We start from the raw sequence: 17,407 nt of genomic DNA, 5'->3' as shown, positions 1-17,407 counted from the left end.
CAGAAGAAGAAGGAAGAGAACTTCTTATCTCTCTCTTATGTGTACTCTCTTGTTATGTGAAAAAACAGTGTGGAATACCTGGGAAATGGGCATTTCCTTAGTTACAACTGGTCAAAACTATCACACTCAGACAGCCCATGGCAGGACAAACCTGCAGGCACAGCAGGGGCTGAGGGGCTGCAAGGACCCCCCGGCACCCTGCCCTTGCACACACTTTGTGGAAGAACCAAGACCAAATCTGGCCCACGGAAAAAGGGTCCTCCTCGCTCTTCTGCATTCAGCCACCCAAAAGCTGGTCACAGTTACTCAGGAACGTTACAATATTTGCTTGTTTCCTTGAAGTCTTGTCTTCAAAAGTCTCACAATTGCATGGAAACTCATCTTTTATTTAAAACAAACAACAGTTTGGGGCCTCCATGGAAATGCAGACATCTGAACCCCAAATGCACACAAGGAATCTGACAGGTCCAGAGATCTCCAAGTCCATTACCATTACTCCTTCCCATCTTCCAGCCTTTTAGCATCTGGATTTAGCAACACTGCACAGAAGCCCAAGACATAGGGCTCATCATTTTTTGTTTCCAGGCTTGGGACTGTTATCTGGCACTGGGTGTGAGGAAAGGGAGCAGTTTTGTCTGGTCTGCCAAGAAGAAATCACTGCTGCCCAGCAAAACTCATGATCTTCCAGTGTGGGAGAATGACTATCACCAAAAACAGGCTTCACACCAGAAATGTTCAGGCTAAAAGTAAAATCTTATAAAGATTTTGCAAAATTTTTTGTCATTTTTTATAATTTACAAAATAAAATTTTGTAAAGATGCTTCTGAAAAACACACAGTCTTTGGAACTACAGACAGGGCAAATGCAATGCTTCCTTTGAGTGGTGGGTGCAGAAGGATTTGGTACATTTACTGGCCAAGCTTTATGTTCTGTCATCTGGAGCTTCCTGCTTGCTCTTTATTTGCAATATTTCAAAGAAACCCCTTGGTGAGGAAGCACATACTGATGGCAGTCTTTTCCCTCCCTCCCACAATAACAACCCCACAGCGGCTCTTCTGCAATTATCAGAAGTGCCCAGGAGCACTGAGATGGGAATGTGAATGCATTGAAGCATTAAGTGGTTTATAATGAACCACTGACCCTTAGCAAGCAATTTGGTAAATATAAACAGCAGTTACCTACGGTGACCTACTCAAGTATGTCTCGGCAATAGCCACAGCAGGCAGATGGTTCTCAAGGTGTGTCACTACTGCCTTGGGAGGAGCTGAGCACAGAGCTCGTGGCACAGCCAAGCCTTTCAGAATCAATGCCAACATGTCACAACAGTTTCTGGCTGTAACTGTTCCATGGTTTTCTAGTGGGAAAAATGACATGATGGGTAATAAAAATGAAATAACCAAAGAGATTATACTAGGTATTTTTAATGAGACTTTTTAAAATTATTTCTTGCTAAATACTAAGAGGCTCCAGACTGTTGGTACTGTGGTTGCTGACTTACCAGGATGCAAAACATCATGTCAGCCCTCTGTGAAATGGCAGAAAATGACCTTGAAGTCTGCTTTCCTACAGGATGGTCAGGAGATATGGAGTCTAACTTTTCTGGTTTATTTTTTTAAATGCTGCTTGTTTCATTTTCATTAAAAATACCATCTGGCAGAAATCTTATCTCAGATATCAACACCCAGGTCTAAGAGAGGAACTCTGCCCCACAAACTGTTCTGTGTTATCAGCTTTCTTAACTGGCAACTTCAGCTCACTCAGCCAACTTTTCACAGCAACTATTTCAAAGCGTAGGCCTGAGGAATAATTCCCTTAACAGCTAGCTGTGCAGAAGGTCAACACATTATTTTATATATCTCAGCAATACTTACCATCTTCAAAACCTTGAAAAGTTTTAAAATCTTTTTTAAGATAGGAGGAATTATTTGGCAGCATCTCCCACACAGTGAATGGGACAGATGACACAAATTTTGACAAGACAGCTGCAGTTCTGGAGTGATTTGGAAACACCCACCCCCGTGTCTGGGGACAGGCTTTGGGTCACGGCTGGAACCAGATGGGGAGGAGTGCTCAGCAACAATGGGAACTGTGCTCATGCAGAACTGCTATGTTGTTTTCAGACTACACCATGGTGTGAACCAGCCATTCCCTTTCTCATCACTTCAGACTCCATACTGAAGAAAACAGTTTCAGTACTCTGGTTTTCACTCTTGTATTGTGATTTAAGTGAGTAAGTTGCACATTGTGCTCTATTTTAGGCTTCAAGAGCAGCAGATACAAGAAAAACAGCTGCACTGAACTATATCCAGTATCCACATCTTCTAAACATTTTCATCCATATTTTGTAATGATGAAAGAGTCTTAAGGGTATAAATACATAAACTCTTTGCACATAGGCAGAATACTTCGAGTATACTACCTTCAACATAGTATCTTGAAATCCCCATGCTTTCACTTAAGAATTCATAAATTTGCAAATTTTCCAAAATTCTAAGAATTATGCTTTTATCAAGAAAAAGTAAGCATACAGTAATAAATAAAACTCCTAGCTATATGCCATGGGATTTTTTTTTCCTTTAATTGTGGGAAAACAACAGCAGTCCATTTCAAGTTTTGCCCTGGTAGATCAAATATTGACTCTTGCACAGAGGTTTGGCTTCTCAAGGCCACTTGGAAAGTTGACAAACCAAAGAAGAGAAAGAGCTTTGACTTTAAAAAGGTTATTTTAATATTGACTTAAATTAATGCACTGTTTACTACGCAACTTATGTGCTGAATTAGACTATTGGAGTTAACTGAAGGAGATTTAAGACATATACTTATGGTCTAGGGAACACAAATATTCTATTTCATATCCAAAGACTAAGAAATTTTGCTTTGAAAGGAAACCTCTAGGTCCTTGCATTAGACCAAGAAGAAAAGCTGAAAAAATTGAATCTCTGAAATATTTGCAAAATTGAATTGGAATAGGTGAGAATGTCACCATAAAAAAGGTAAAGTCTTCATTTATTTACAGCAATTCTAAATGGAGCACAAAGATTTCTGAAGCAGCAGAGAAGAACCAAGGCCTGTGCACTCCACTGAGCTTCATTAAAGTACAGATGATCACTTTCTGGACTCTACTTAAACTCCCAGAAAACTGTGTGTACCCAGCAAAAAAGGAAGCAGAAACAAAAATCCAGTATTGATTTCAGTACTCTATAGTGACTAGGTTAAAACTTATTTTCTGCTACAAATTTCTACTGCTTTCACCAAGATTTTTATGGTTGTTTTTTCTTACTTTTTTTTCTCCTTTTTAAGAGACTACTGCAATATCCCCATCATCTTCACTCTCAAAGGCATAATAGAGTAAACTTTTTACTGAAAAATTATATAAGCTTGACTATTACAATGTGTGCACAGGAACTGGGGTTGTTTATGAGAATTGAATAGAGATTCCAACTTACATTTCCTACATCTGTGAACCTTGTATTTTAGAGAGGAAAATACCAGATCCTCAGATTTTGGGAAATTGCAGACACTTGAAAAATATATGACTTCAATTTTTTAACTGGTTTAACAAGCATCTTACTGCCATCTAGTGAACAATGTAAAAGCAACTAACACATCAAGGTGCATGAATATTTTTCATCAAAAGCTATTTTTCTCTTTCATAAGTCCAAATAGAAAAGAAAGGCAAATTTAGGTATGTAACACTGCTAGAAAATAGATAATATAAAAAATTTGCAAGATAATACTGAAGAGGGGCAGGCAGTTCAGCATAAGGAGAGGAGCTGGAAATTTTTTAAGACCATGTCATTCCACTATCCTGGGAATGCAGCTTTCTTTTTTCCACAGATCTTGATGTCATCTCCCCCCATACTGCAGAAATTAGGGTCTATTTATTTGACAATAGCTATAGATTCCCTTTCTATTCTCTGCCTGAATGCAAGGCAGGTAGTATACCTATAAGGTTAAGAAAGGTTTCAGTGGCTACCCACAGAAGGCATACCCAGGCATCACCAATAAACATCAGCAATATCTGTCTCTGTTCTGGTTTGAGAGAATAAGAAATGGAGCTGCCACAGGGCTTCTTTCCATCCACAAGGCTGTGGTTCAGTCACCTGCAAGGGCAGCTTCGATTGTCATCTGAGCAGAGGTGACAACTTTTTCCCCTTTTCCCAAGGCTGACTGAGCTTGAGACTTGGACCAGAGTATGCTAATCTCAGTTCAGATCTGAGAAGCCAGAACCACAGGTGGGACCCTGAGGGCAAGACCCTGTGAACCCCTGCGAATGTCACTGATGGAGATCACTACACCTGGCACAGTGGGGTTACTGCTCTGCGGGTTAAGGTCTTGGTCAGCTACACCTAAGCTAGATGAGTTCTTTTGGCTAGCAAGCTCCCAGCTGGGATGGTTTCAGGGCACATCAGCAACATGCTGCCAAGGGTAGGTCCAGACATTCAGCACTGGTTTTCCAGTGCAATACCTCAACTGTCCTTCACAGTTCACTGACTTGTTGAGGACAGCATACATCAAACAGGTGATGTTCAGAGCTACCTTTTTCCATCTTCACTTGTCAGTACAACTGTCCAAAAAATTTACTAATGCACAGAGACATTTTGGGCACTTTCTTTGAATACATGCTTGTTATAGGAAGAAAAAAATGGGATAGAGCATAAACACACTTGTAATCCACCCCCAGGTGACAGCCAAAGGAAAACTGATGGGTCCCCGCATGGATTACATGATTTATCGAGTCAAGAAGGTGGTTTCACAATGTTTGTTTATATTCACAAACTCATAGATTCTGTCAGCACTTACAGAGGCAGAAAGCTTGGAACAGGAGGTGCTTTAGAAACCATACTCCCCCATCACCCAGTGACTAGCAGTATCGACCTCCCTGTTTTGACATGCTCAGTCAAACACACCAGTAACATGCTCTGTTCTATTCCTATCACACAGGCCCTGCAGTGTTTCTGACACCAATGCCACAAGAAGCAGAGTCAGCTGGAGGAGGAAGGGAAAGAAATGAAGCAGAACTTCTCTATGGCAGGTGTGTTTGCAGAAGAAAAACATGAATTCATCTCCAAACACCAGTGCATTCCCCAAAGGTGGGTTACAGGAATAAATATATCTATGCTATCTCTGTGCTACAAAGTGGCAGATTTCACTAAGTCTATGTTTATCTTTACTCGGCTGTAGTGCTTCCACTAGCTGACAACACTAGGAGCAGTCGGGATGAAGTTCATGTCAAAGCAAATGGCACCACCAGTACTGCTCAGCCCGATACACTTTTTCTTCAAGGATGCTTTGCAGTCAGTGCACACAAGGCTGACCCCACCATTCTAGCCTTAGCAAAAACCAAAGAGGAGAAGACTTCCCTTGCTGGTAATTTTAATTATGGTCATTCTGATCCAATCCTGCTTACAAAGCAGATGCTTTCTCCAGCAAAGTTTCCTATGCTATAGATTTTCTGTCATGAATGACAAGCAATGCAATATTTTTGTTAAAATGTCCCTGTAAACCATGAGGATAAGCCAACAGCTAATTCCACCAGCACAATATCGAACACCTGCTCCATCTGTCCCAGGAAACGGTGACAGGTATCTTGCTACAATATAGTACGCTAATTTTTCCAAGATATTTTTATATTAGGTGATTTAAATTACAATGAGGTGGTTTATTACTACAAGCAAGAACAGACAGAGCCTCCACAACCATTTCTAAACTGCTTTAGTAGCCCAATCACCTCTCTGCTTACATAACTTTAGCGCCACCATTACAATCCTGCCACCACCAATCCCTTTGCCAAAACTGAACCGACCTTGTGGGCCTGGATATGGCATGTCATGCAGGAACACAGCCTGTAGTGCAGGGAAGGAAATGAAGGAGTTGAGAGATTTCCCTTTGTCCATGGTAAGCCCTACCAACTTCATAAGAGCTATACAACAGGATGAATGTAGCGGTGTTTCTCTTATCACATTTTAACAGCATCACTTAATTTCATCAATTTAAAGACAAAAATTAGCATTCAGTTCAAGTATTTCATCACTGGGCAAAGAAAGAAGGCTGCCTGTCCTCCATTTAGACACTGAAGAGTGATAAATATTTGGATTTCATCTTGGATTTCATTTATGAAATTTTTCATTTTTTAATCACTTGCAGAAGTCTTGAAGAGCACAGCAGCAGCCAGAAAGTCTTTCTCATTGCTCTTTTGAACTCTGTTCCTTGTCTATATATACTTAATTCCATATGAACCTCAAATTAGTTCTATTAAAATAATGTTATATTCTGCAGATAAAGCCCATTTTGTCCTTCAGCCTTTTCTCCACTCAGAAGAGGACTGCTTTTTTCCTATTTTTACTGCATTAATTTTACTAGGTTTTTCTCTCATTTATAGGTATCTGGGAATATCTTTTGACTGAGGGATGTTAACATTATGCAAAGTGCACATTTCACAACTACTCATTTTCTTCAGCTTCACTTTTCAAATCACTGCCATCTCTTATGGCTCAAAATATCATCACGAAGAGCAGGGACAACTGTCTGAACCTTGTGAACTCACAGAGGCCATGACTGTCACTTTTCTTACAAATAGTGAGATTGAGGAAAGCTTGATATTAAATTCAGTGCTACTAGAGTTGGATCATGTAAGACAGTAATCTATCAACACATTTTAGCAAGCTTGTATGTAAAGCTCATCTGAATCTGGAATGAGTGGGAGTACAAAGATTGCTGAAGTGCTTTTTTCCACCACAACCAGAGTGCTCAAGACAAGCAAACAGGTTTTGTTCATCCTCCTTTTAATGACATGCCCTTGATAGGGGACAGAAGTCAAACTTATGCAGCAGCACAGAAAAATACAGGATTTATCCTACTCCCAGCATTTTTGGAGGTATAATCAGAAAATGGACAACATCAACTCCATGTGAAAAAAACAGGATAAGGGGATCTTGTGTACCATCAAGTCCATTTCCCCTGTATGCAGTCATTTAATAGAATTTTTGTAATTTCACACATGCTGATCAAGCCTGATAACTATGCAGGTATTTTGCTCCCATGATTGTCAGAGAGTTGTTCCAGAGCCTTACCCTTCTGCTCCTCAGTAATCATCAATCCTTTCAGGGGGGCAAATATGCCCAAGGAATACTATTACTGTGACAGTAAGAATATGAGTGGCATGACCCCTAACTTGGAGAACTCAGACTGGAATTTATAGGCAAATACAACAAGAGTAGGAAAGAAAAGGAGAACCTTCTGCATAGAAGTCAGAGCTTTGGGAGCAAGGAACACTAAAACCACAGGTTAAGAAGTGCCAGTATGCCCATAAGGTCTTGTTTCTCCCACTCGCGTGAATTTAATTTTGTGAAATATCTTTTTAAAGGGTGGATTCTCTTGCAGGAAACCAGAAAAACAGTAGGATTTGTTCAAGACACAACATATAATGACAGGTGCCTCACTGACCCCTTTCTTCTTTTACAGAGCCTGTATTCTTCAAAAATGGCCCTCTGCATTTTCCTTTGCCTCTGCTCTTTATGTGCCTGTTCTGTATCATTTCAAATAAGAGAGAAACTGTGCTGCCCATTCTGGAATAGGTACAGTACCACCCTGAAGGTACATTTATCATTTGCAGAGACAGGGTGCAATGCAGACGTTCCTCTGTTAATAGCCTGACATCATCAATCTGGAGAAAGACTTCCTGAACCACCAGTCTCTCCAGAGGTTGGCTTCCACAGTGCTCAAAGCACAAAAGGTCAACCATGTTCCCACTTTGGATAAGGGTTAGCTCCAGCTCTTTCACATCTTAATTTTTAAGGACCCTGGTTACAAATTAATTGACACACTTGATAGATGACTTGAACTGTCCCAGCCAAATATGCATGTCTAATTCAATCAGAGACTGTGCTGCAAAGCTTTACCTACTGCCTGTCCCAGCCTACTTACTGTCTTCAAAATCTTGTTATTAAATGCACCAATGAATTACATTTTAGCTATGCTTATCTGTGACAAACATGTAACTGTTTTGTGATATGAACCACAATCTATTCCCCACTGAGCAAAACGACCTCTCACAAGGAAAACTCAAACCAAGTCACCTGGGTCATGGAGACAATCACAGGGTTGGAGCATCTCTCCTACAAGAAAAGGCTGACAAGCGTTGAGGTTGTTCAGCCTGGAGAAGGCTCTTGGGAGACTCTAGAGCAGCCTTTCAATACCTAAAGGGGACAGATGTTTTACCCGGGCCTGTTGTTATAGGATAAGAAGTCATGGTTTTAAATTTAAAAATGTAGATTCACACCATGTGCAAGGTGAAATTTTTTACAGTGAGGGTGGCAAAACACTGAAACAAGGTTGCTCAGAGAGGTGGTGGATGGCCCATCCCTGGAAACATTCAAGATCACAATGGACAGGGCTCTGAGTAACCTGATCTTGTTGAAAATGACCCTGCCATTGCAGGGGTGTTGGAATAGGGATCTTGAAGGATCCCTTCCATTCCAGACCATATGATGACTCTGTGAATTGAGGCACTTCATTTCTGTGTAACCACACTCCCTAACACAGCCACCATGTGCACCACGTGGAGTTCATGATGAGTTACTGCCCAGTTGGTAGCAATTCACCTCGCAACAATTCCAGATTTCAGACCGTGGGCAATGCGCTTTTCCCATTTCGTGTGTTCATGAGGCCAGAACCCGCAAGCTGCACTTGACACAGATGGGTCAGGGGGTGGCTGTGCCGGGTCAGGGGTGACTGTGCCTGGCGGGGGGCAGCTGTGCCGGGTCAGGGGGTGGCTGTGCCGGGTCCGGGGGTGACTGTGCCGGGTCCGGGGGTGACTGTGCCGGGTCAGGGAGTGGACGTGCCGGGTCAGGGGGTGGCTGTGCCGGGTCAGGGGTGGCTGTGCCTGGCGGGGGTGGCTGTGCCTGGCGGGGATGGCTGTGCCGTGCCCGGTCGTGGCTGTCCCGGGTCAGGGTGTGGCTGTGCCCGTCCCCTCGTCCCTCCGCCCGCAGTGGCTCAGCCCGAGCGCGGGCGGGCCGTCCAGGCTCCTCCCCGCCGCCGCCGCTACTCGGCGCCCGTCGCAGACGTGCAGCCGCTCGGCGGGACATGGAGGCGGGCGGCGGGGCCGGGTCGCGGAGCCCCGCGCTGCCCCTGATGCTGCCCCTGATGGTGCTGCTGGTGGCGGCGGCGGGAGGCGACGCGGGCGCGGAGAAGCCGCGGCCGTCGCGGCCGCGCGGGGACGAGCAGTGCCATTACTACGCGGGAGGGCAGGTGTACCCCGGGGAGGCGGCTCGGCTGCCCGTCTCCGACCACTCGCTGCACCTCAGCCAGGCCAAGAGTAGGTGCCGGGCGGGGATGGGGCTGCGGGGGCGACGGAGCCGGGGGATGTGCCCGCAATGCGCTGCGGGGCGGCGGCGGCAGCGCCACGTCAGGCGGAGCCCCGAGCCCTCCCCGGCCCTGCTGCGGCCTCCGGGAAGAGAGGCAGGGACAGAGGGAGGGACATCAGCTCCCGTCGCCCTCCCAGACCGACATTTCCACCGTGGTCAGGGGGCTGAGAGTCTGTCGTTTCGCGGGCGCCCGGCGAGGTCCGCGCTGCCAGAGATGGCGAAGGGGATCGGGGAAGCGCTTTGAGCCAGAAGTGTTTTGTGCTCACGGTGCGATCGGAAACGCGGAATGGGCACCTCGTGCCTGCGCGCCCTTGTGATGAAAGGCTTTGTGGCAGAGCTGGGTGCGAACACCTCGGTTTGCGTCGCAGGGGGATGTTCGGGGGCGCCTGCCCAAGTGGGCAGAGGGTCTCCAGAGTTCGACAGAGAGAGATCACACAGAACGATCCTCACTGTGAGAATTTACAGCTTTAAAATACTTTACTGAGCCATGGTACAAGTTCTGTTCTAAACGTTTGCAAGCAGATGCTACCAGAAAAAAAAAAGGGAAAGAGGCCAAGATACTTGTAACCAATATGGTTGGGTTTTCCTTCCTTTGCAGTTACAAGTTACTACAGACAGGCGTTTATAACCACAAAAACAATCTCATTAATATAGAATGGGATCAAGATAAAAAGTATTTTATTTAATTTCTTTTCCTTTTCCCTCTTAATCTGGAGGTCTTTGTTATATATCCTCACTAATCATATTCTACAGTGTGGGCTGGTTGTCTAAGAAAAGGAGAGCCAAACAATGCAGTCACCATCCAGATAGTAATTAAGATGCCATATATTTTTCTCAGAAGCACTTCCCTAATTTCCTGGAGCTGTATGTCAATGTCCTTGACATCACAAGTATATTCAGATCATCTTGTAACTCCAGCATACCCTATCCTTTGTCTTAGAATACACATGGCTATGAAAACAGTACCTGGCAGATTAATTTTTAATATTTTAAATTCAAGGTTAATCCCTTTGGATAGGAATAGTAAATACATTTCATGCATTTTAATTGGATATTTTTAAAAACGCTGCTATCTTCAAGTTAGAAGATGCGATTTAATATATGCTGCATGTTTAGGCCTTTGTCTCCAAACATCTGTAACATGGTTTTTTTGTAGATTTGAATTTCAAATAGTTTTTCATGGCTAAAAAGTAACAGATTGAGTTTGAATCATCCCATGCTTCTGGTTCACAGCAGCCATTCATAGCCAAACAGTGAGGGTACCTGAAATATTAATCAGCTTCCCCTTCAGTCCAGAGGCTGTTCTGCCTTGAGCTGGTGGTGCACACGTGGTTTGTTCAGCTTGCCCAGATAAGGTTTGTGTGGCCTTGATTATCAGTGATTCACAGGGCTCATGTATAAGCACAAGTTGGTTAAATTATTTACTTTCCATGTGTACAAACCCCTACATTTCTTCATGATTCTGTATCCCCTGATAAGAGCGGCAAAGCGGTTTCATTTTGTAACTGTGTGCAGGAGGTTGTTTTTCAAGCAAAAGGAAGAACAGCTGTCCATGGACAGCTTGGTTTGAACACAGGCTTCATATTCGGACTTTTAATTTAACATTCTTTGCATTTCAGTCTCCAAGCCAGCGCCTTACTGGGAGGGAACAGCAGTCATCAATGGAGAGTTTAAAGAGCTGAAATTAACAGATTATGAAGGAAAATATCTTGTCTTCTTCTTCTATCCTCTTGATTTGTAAGTAAGACCACAGTAGATATACCAAGACTGAATGCAGCTACACTAGATTCATAATTCATTCATTTTTCTCTTTTTTTGAGGTTTTGTAATTTTGTTTGTAAGCATTTGGGAGAGAAGAAAGGAGTGACAGAAGAAAATGTATTCTTTGCATTTATGTTTTCATCATGCATTGGTAAAATTGTAACACAATCTTTGTTCTAATAAGTGTGTCCACTAATTTGTGTCTCCACAAAAAAAGATCAACTATATAACCCATTCAGGCAAGCTCTGTGTTCTGTTTGATGTTGTAAATCACTGTTGCACATAGAAGACAACATCCCCTCTATATTTTCTAGAGTGTAGAGAGTGTATCCAAGAGGTGGCATTTTCCCTTTAAGCTCATCCCATTCCCTAAGAGCACTTAATATTAACCTCCTTTGTTACTGCAGTAACTTTACTGATTGAGTGAAAACATCTCTGCTTTCTGAGAGCCAATCCCATTCTTTTCCACAAAATAAAGAGGAGAGATGCATAACTACTGTAATAGTATAATATCATTAGCTTCACACCCCTATAAATTGTGATGTTTACCACTTCTGTAGTGGAAAAAGTTGAAGATGAAATAGTTAAAACTTGCAGACAAGCACAGTAACAATGAAGTACAGTATGAGCCTCTGAAAAAATTGGCTTATTGTGCTTAAATTCAGCCACTTAGTATTCATAAAATCAAAAAGAAAGTAACTGTAAAAACTCTGAATCCAGATTGTAAGGTAAGTGTAGATTTATAATCTTCAGTAATTTGTAACTAAGCCAGAGTCTCAGAGTGGAAGATTTGTCAGGCAGCATTTTAGTTAAATACTTGAAGAAGGAATAAAACCAAGAAAAAGCTGAAATAATTTATGATAAATCCACCATTTTAAATTAAGCAGAGAACTTACTGGATGTCTCATGAAATTTTGACTTTATCATGTCTTAAATTTTCTAGTACATTTGTCTGTCCAACTGAGATAATCGCCTTCAGTGACAGAATTGAAGAATTCAGAGCAATAAATACCGAAGTAGTAGCATGTTCTGTGGACTCAAAATTCACTCACTTAGCATGGTATGTATCTTACTCTTATCTTTCACTAAAAATTGTTCATGGGTTCATCTTATGGAACAGTGGTCCCCAGGTTTTAACCTATATAGATATATTATAATGTGTGAAAGCATGATACTATTGACACAAATGTTTCAAATAAAAAATTTTAATCCTAGTGTGTGAAAGTACCTTGAAGCTTATTCAATGTGTATTGCTTGAAATATGTCATGTCTCAGTCCAAGAAATACTGCAAATACAAAAAAAAAAAGAATGCAAGTATCTGTAAATGCTTCACACTGTCCCAATTCATGACCACAGTGGCATAAAGATAATGCGGCTGAACAGAAAGATGTGGCCAAAACCTGCATAAGATCTACTGAAGATTTTCCTCAAGCCATGAATAATGTTCATCTCCTTTGCATGCAGAACCAAAAAAAAGGTCGCTTGTGCTAAATCCTTCTGTCCATACTAGTCTGGTTCGTGACTTCTGGCTTTGTGTAGGGAATATAAATGTTCATGAGAAATACATCTGTATCTCATTTCTTTTGAAGGATTAATACTCCTCGAAAACAAGGAGGACTTGGACCAATGAAGATTCCCCTTCTTTCAGATTTGACACATCAAATTTCAAAGGATTATGGAGTATATCTGGAAGATCAAGGACATGCACTTAGGTATTTCACTTGGTTACAATTCTGTTGGGTTTTTGCTGAAGTGGAACTTACTGTTTTATTTTGAAATTCGAAATCTATTTGAAATTTTTCCGTGATATAGACTTTATTTGGGGATTCATGCAGAAAGACAAAATAAATATTGAAGAACACATAAAGATCGTAATGAGTCAGAAGAGGGGTCAAGGTTTATATCCTGTTTAACAGCAGTCATCAGCAGATATGTAGGGCAAGGCAAATCTGCAGGATTCCCCAGAACTGCAGTTGCTCAGGGACCCAATATCAAGCCTCAAGAGATACATGTTTCATAAAACTAAATAGTTGCTTTTGGGATCCCTGTAATTCCATAATATCTGCAGCATCCCATGGCAGGGCCTGTCAAAGCTTATTTTATGTTCTGCAGAGAAGGATCCTTTTTCATTTTAAATTTACCCTCAGGTCATCTGATACCCCAGTAAAAAACAGTAGGTTACTGGGATCCTGAGGGGGTGGGTGTTGTGTGGTGGTTGCAAAGATCAAATTCCTCCCACCCAGCAGACATAAAGCAGTGCATAAACACTATAGTTAAATCTGTTTTCTAACAGACACAAATTTTTTTCACAGAGGCCTTTTCATTATTGACAACAAGAGAATCCTTCGACAGATCACAATGAATGACCTTCCTGTTGGGAGATCAGTGGATGAAACTCTTCGTTTAGTACAAGCATTCCAGTACACAGACAAACATGGAGAAGGTGCTCTTTTACATATTGTCATGTTGAAGATCATTTTACTTAGGCTGGAAGCTGTATTTGTAGCTTTTTGGAGGAAAGGTACTCAGTAGCATTAAGGCCTGGCCTCTAATTATGCCATGACTGAAGTGGTTTGATTGCCCTCCTACAAGGTTCTGGGGTCCCAGTGTCTCCTTAGGTTGTTTCTAGATTAGTAATTCACGTTTTGCTTCACATCCATGAGAATGCAGAGTGTAAAGCATTCCTTAGTCTGAATTAAGGCATTATATACCATGTGTCAAAAGCATAAATTGTATGAAAAGTGAGACTGTGAAGAATCAGCCCCTGTATTTCAATATATTTTTGCATACTAAAATAATTGAGATGCAGACCATCCTTGTCCTGTGCCATTCACTGAGGACCTATGACAAGTAATTGAGTGTGTTTCATGCCAAGGTGCATCGTGATACTGTGGAAGTTACAGCACCTTTACTTGTGTTTTCTTTACTAGTGCTATGTTATCATCTTCCCCCTGACAAAGAAGCTTTCACTGGCTTCAGATCATTATGTTATCTCAAGTCTTCATAATCCTCCAGTTAAAGCACAGCATGAACTTTTCACGTTTCAATAAATAATGTGTTTAAATAAACACAGTCCTTTAATTGGAGATTTGTTTAAATATGAATAGACTTATTCAGCAGTTTAACTCCAATTCAACTTGATTTCACTGAGCATTTGAAAGTACCTTTATATGAAGGTACAAATCATTGCTGTGCTTTGTTGTACAGATTTGAAAAGACAAATGCTGGTACTTATGCTACACACATTTGACTAAGGAAATTTACCCTGTCTTAGAGAATATTGATCTGCCATGTGTTTCCAGCTTTCACATGAATGCTGAGGAGCCTCCCTGGGAGCCTCATCAGTTTCTCTGCACAGAACAGGAAAAAACAGTTCTCCACAATTCCTAATTGCTTTTATGGCATTTTGTCTGTCAAAATGCCTCAGGGCAGTGTAACACAACATAATTCTTTGAGCTGTATCCTCAGGGGCAGAGCTCTGAACAGATAAGAGCTTCACTCCAGAACGTGCAGCTGTACAGGTGGTCACAGGGCCCCCATTCACACTGCGTGGTACACGCGTGCTGCAATCCCTTCACTCCTGCACAAGGCTGCAAACAAAATCTCTTGTGGAATCTTTGAGCTCATTTCTTTGCTTTAAAAATTTCCCTAGGTTCGGTTTTAGAGAAATGGGTAGCCTCTGTAGTCATCTGAATTTTATTATGAAACTTGCTTCTACAAGTAGGTGTTCATTCTCAGGTACTGCATTGCCAGTACTTTGTCTGGAAGGGCAGAAGAATTTAACCAAGGCATAGTTATCCATCCAGAGATCCACAGTTGCCGGATGGTGGGTGGTGTCAGGTATAAACTGTTACATCACCATCCCATGTGTAAGAAAATTGCACATTTAATAGTTTCAAGTATTTACATGTGACATGTGCGTGGTGTTTTACTTCAAGGTCAGGAAGAGAATATTAAGTGCACCAAAGCAGCATATGTAAAATTACTTCAGCTAACTTTGTCCTTTTTTTTCAGTTTGCCCTGCTGGCTGGAAACCTGGCAGTGAAACAGTAAGTCACTGTTTATATTTACATGCATGTACTGCTAACACACACCAAGTAATCCTCTACCCTAGAGCCAAATCCAAAATCCTTGCAACTCTCAATGAGAAAATATGAGTAATCTCATGTTATAATTACAGCTTTTGGATGACTATTGATTCCATTAGGAGCTTGTTTCCCTAACACTAGACATGTTCCAGTTGTTTCAAATTCCCAGAGTGTGAGCAAATTTCTCTTGATCAGCAATGAGTTCATGATCAAGAACTTTTTTTCCTGTTTACACCTGATGACAGGAAGTTGGAAACTCTTGTTTGTTCTATTGTCTTGGTTATTTGTCTGTATACACTCTTGGTGCTGTTGGTTCTTACTGCAGATCTATGCACTGCCCAAAAAAAAGAAAGATAAAAGTTGCCAGGCTGCTGCAGTATCTGCCAGAGCCAGTGTGCCACCATCAGTGCTCCAGCAGAGAGCACTGCTTTGCTGTGCAATTGCTCTTCCTCTGTTACTCCTCATCTCCATGGGACTGCAATCAGAGGAGCCAGAGTTCAGATAAGCAGCCATTGAACCTGTTTATGTTCTCTGGCCTGGAGCAAACCTCAGCAGAATAGTGAAACTTTCACTAGAGGTCTGAGCTGCCTAGTTTGGATGAGATCACTGTCATGGAGTGGTGCATGTGGTTTCCTTCCAAACAATGCTGATGACAGAGCATTGTTGTTTAAGAGCTGTCTCAGCAAAAAGCAGGTCCCAGCAGCCACTAAGCAGAGTTAGAGAGCATTGTACTTGATAGTAAAAAATAGTGGAATGTTAAACCATGTTTCTTTGCTGGATGTGAAAACTTCCCAGTGTGACTGGAGGCTAGGAGTCAATATTTTCATGCTAACAGAGGAGTGTTGTAGTGGGGGAAGCTGGATATTAAGACTGTAAAACGAAAAGAGGGCTGACTGGCCTGACATTCATATTTTGTCAGTGAAAACTTTAGCCCTTCATAACTGGGATCACCAAGATAACATGGCACGAATATATTTTCTAAAAAAGTCTTACAAGGCTGAGATTAGCAGCTCCAATACTGCCAATTTAAAAATCTAAAACAATACATAAGCATTCTCCATCTCTTCTGTGCTAAAGTTGCAGATAATTTAAATAGCAGAATAGTTCAAAAAGCCTGTCTCAAAGATGTAGTCATGCCTTCTAAATGTGTTTAATTAGATCAAACCAGAGGAAGCCATGAGAGTGTGGTGGCCAAGGAAGGAACTGTAAGTAAATTCTAAGGCTCTGGATTACAGACATGAATTTAGTAAAATATCTTGCTTTTGGGGCAAGCTGTCAAAATTCTTCCTTTGGTAGGCTTCACTCTCTCTCATGCCTCAATTAGTTAATTCTCTCTGCTACTGCTGTGAGGTACCTTTAGAGATAAACAGTAATCTAATACCAAATCAACTGATAAATCATTCAGTGCTGCTAGTGAGTTGACCATTTCATCTTACTATGAAATACTGTGCTGTTTTGGCTTTACAGTTTGTTGTGCTTTCATGGCTTTGGTTTTTGACTAACATTTTTATTTTCTTTCTTGCACAGATAATTCCAGATCCAGCTGGAAAATTGAAGTATTTTGATAAACTAAACTGAGGCTTGCTTCTGTTGAACTACATAGGTCACATTCAACTTAATTTTTCCCAATAAAATTTCACTAATTTTGGTACATTTGTGAGTTTGACTAATATGTAGCTGAAGTAAAACATTAAGGATCTCGTCGTTTAAACAAAAGTCTAGCCTGTGTGAAGCACAGGTATCTCATTAGTTATCAAAGAATATTCTTAAAAACTACAGGTTTTTCCTTTAAGTCCTCTTTAGATGCTGAGTCTTCCCCCAATTTACTTCTGTTAGCACCTTGGGCTTAGATTCCTAGCTTTTGCTTTTATTAGGTTACTTCCACAAAAATCTCTTCTGTTCGGTCACATTCTAGGAACTAAAGCTACAAAAGAGCCACTTCATTATGATACATTAGTCTGTAGTCCAGAGGCAATAGCAGCTGACCCAAAAGCCAGGAATAAGTTACAGTTGCTGAATTAAATCTCCAGTCTGTCTGAAGCTGGAAAACATTTTTAAACTACTAAGAACATACCCTACACTACACACATCCCAATTTTAAGAGAGTAATTGTAGTGTTTCCCAAGATTATTAGTGACATGTGCAATGATCACACTGGACTCTTGTGGCTCATGCACATAGATTTCCTCAAA

General features: G+C 41.5%; 1 protein-coding gene across 2 annotated transcripts; it reads left to right on the top strand.

The window, feature by feature from the left end:
* The first annotated feature begins 9,014 nt into the window (after positions 1 to 9,014).
* On the top strand, positions 9,015 to 16,866 carry PRDX4 (peroxiredoxin 4). Of its 2 annotated transcripts, XM_071550905.1 has the most exons (8): positions 9,015 to 9,316; positions 10,985 to 11,102; positions 12,070 to 12,186; positions 12,717 to 12,839; positions 13,440 to 13,570; positions 15,142 to 15,176; positions 16,374 to 16,420; positions 16,743 to 16,866. In XM_071550905.1, exons 1-8 carry the CDS (start codon positions 9,085 to 9,087, stop codon positions 16,744 to 16,746), a joined length of 807 nt encoding a protein of 268 aa, XP_071407006.1. In that variant the 5' UTR covers positions 9,015 to 9,084; the 3' UTR covers positions 16,747 to 16,866. The 2 variants fall into 2 exon arrangements, with proteins under 2 accessions (XP_071407006.1, XP_071406922.1); XM_071550821.1 differs by lacking the exon at positions 16,374 to 16,420 and having other exon boundaries at positions 9,016 to 9,316.
* The last annotated feature ends 541 nt before the right edge of the window (positions 16,867 to 17,407 follow it).

The sequence above is a fragment of the Pithys albifrons genome, chromosome 1 (assembly GCF_047495875.1).
Source record: "Pithys albifrons albifrons isolate INPA30051 chromosome 1, PitAlb_v1, whole genome shotgun sequence".
Classification (NCBI taxonomy): domain Eukaryota; kingdom Metazoa; phylum Chordata; class Aves; order Passeriformes; family Thamnophilidae; genus Pithys; species Pithys albifrons.
This window is presented reverse-complemented; position numbering and strand designations above follow the sequence as displayed.

What these genes read in the sequence shown, in the direction of transcription:
- PRDX4 (XM_071550905.1), top strand. Translation starts at nt 9,085, where the DNA reads ATGGAGGCGGGCGGCGGGGCCGGGTCGCGGAGCCCCGCGCTGCCCCTG. An exon ending in AAATTCACTCACTTAGCATG is followed by an intron (nt 12,187 to 12,716) that starts GTATGTATCTTA and finishes TTTCTTTTGAAG; the next exon opens with GATTAATACTCCTCGAAAAC. An exon ending in GATCAAGGACATGCACTTAG is followed by an intron (nt 12,840 to 13,439) that starts GTATTTCACTTG and finishes TTTTTTTCACAG; the next exon opens with AGGCCTTTTCATTATTGACA.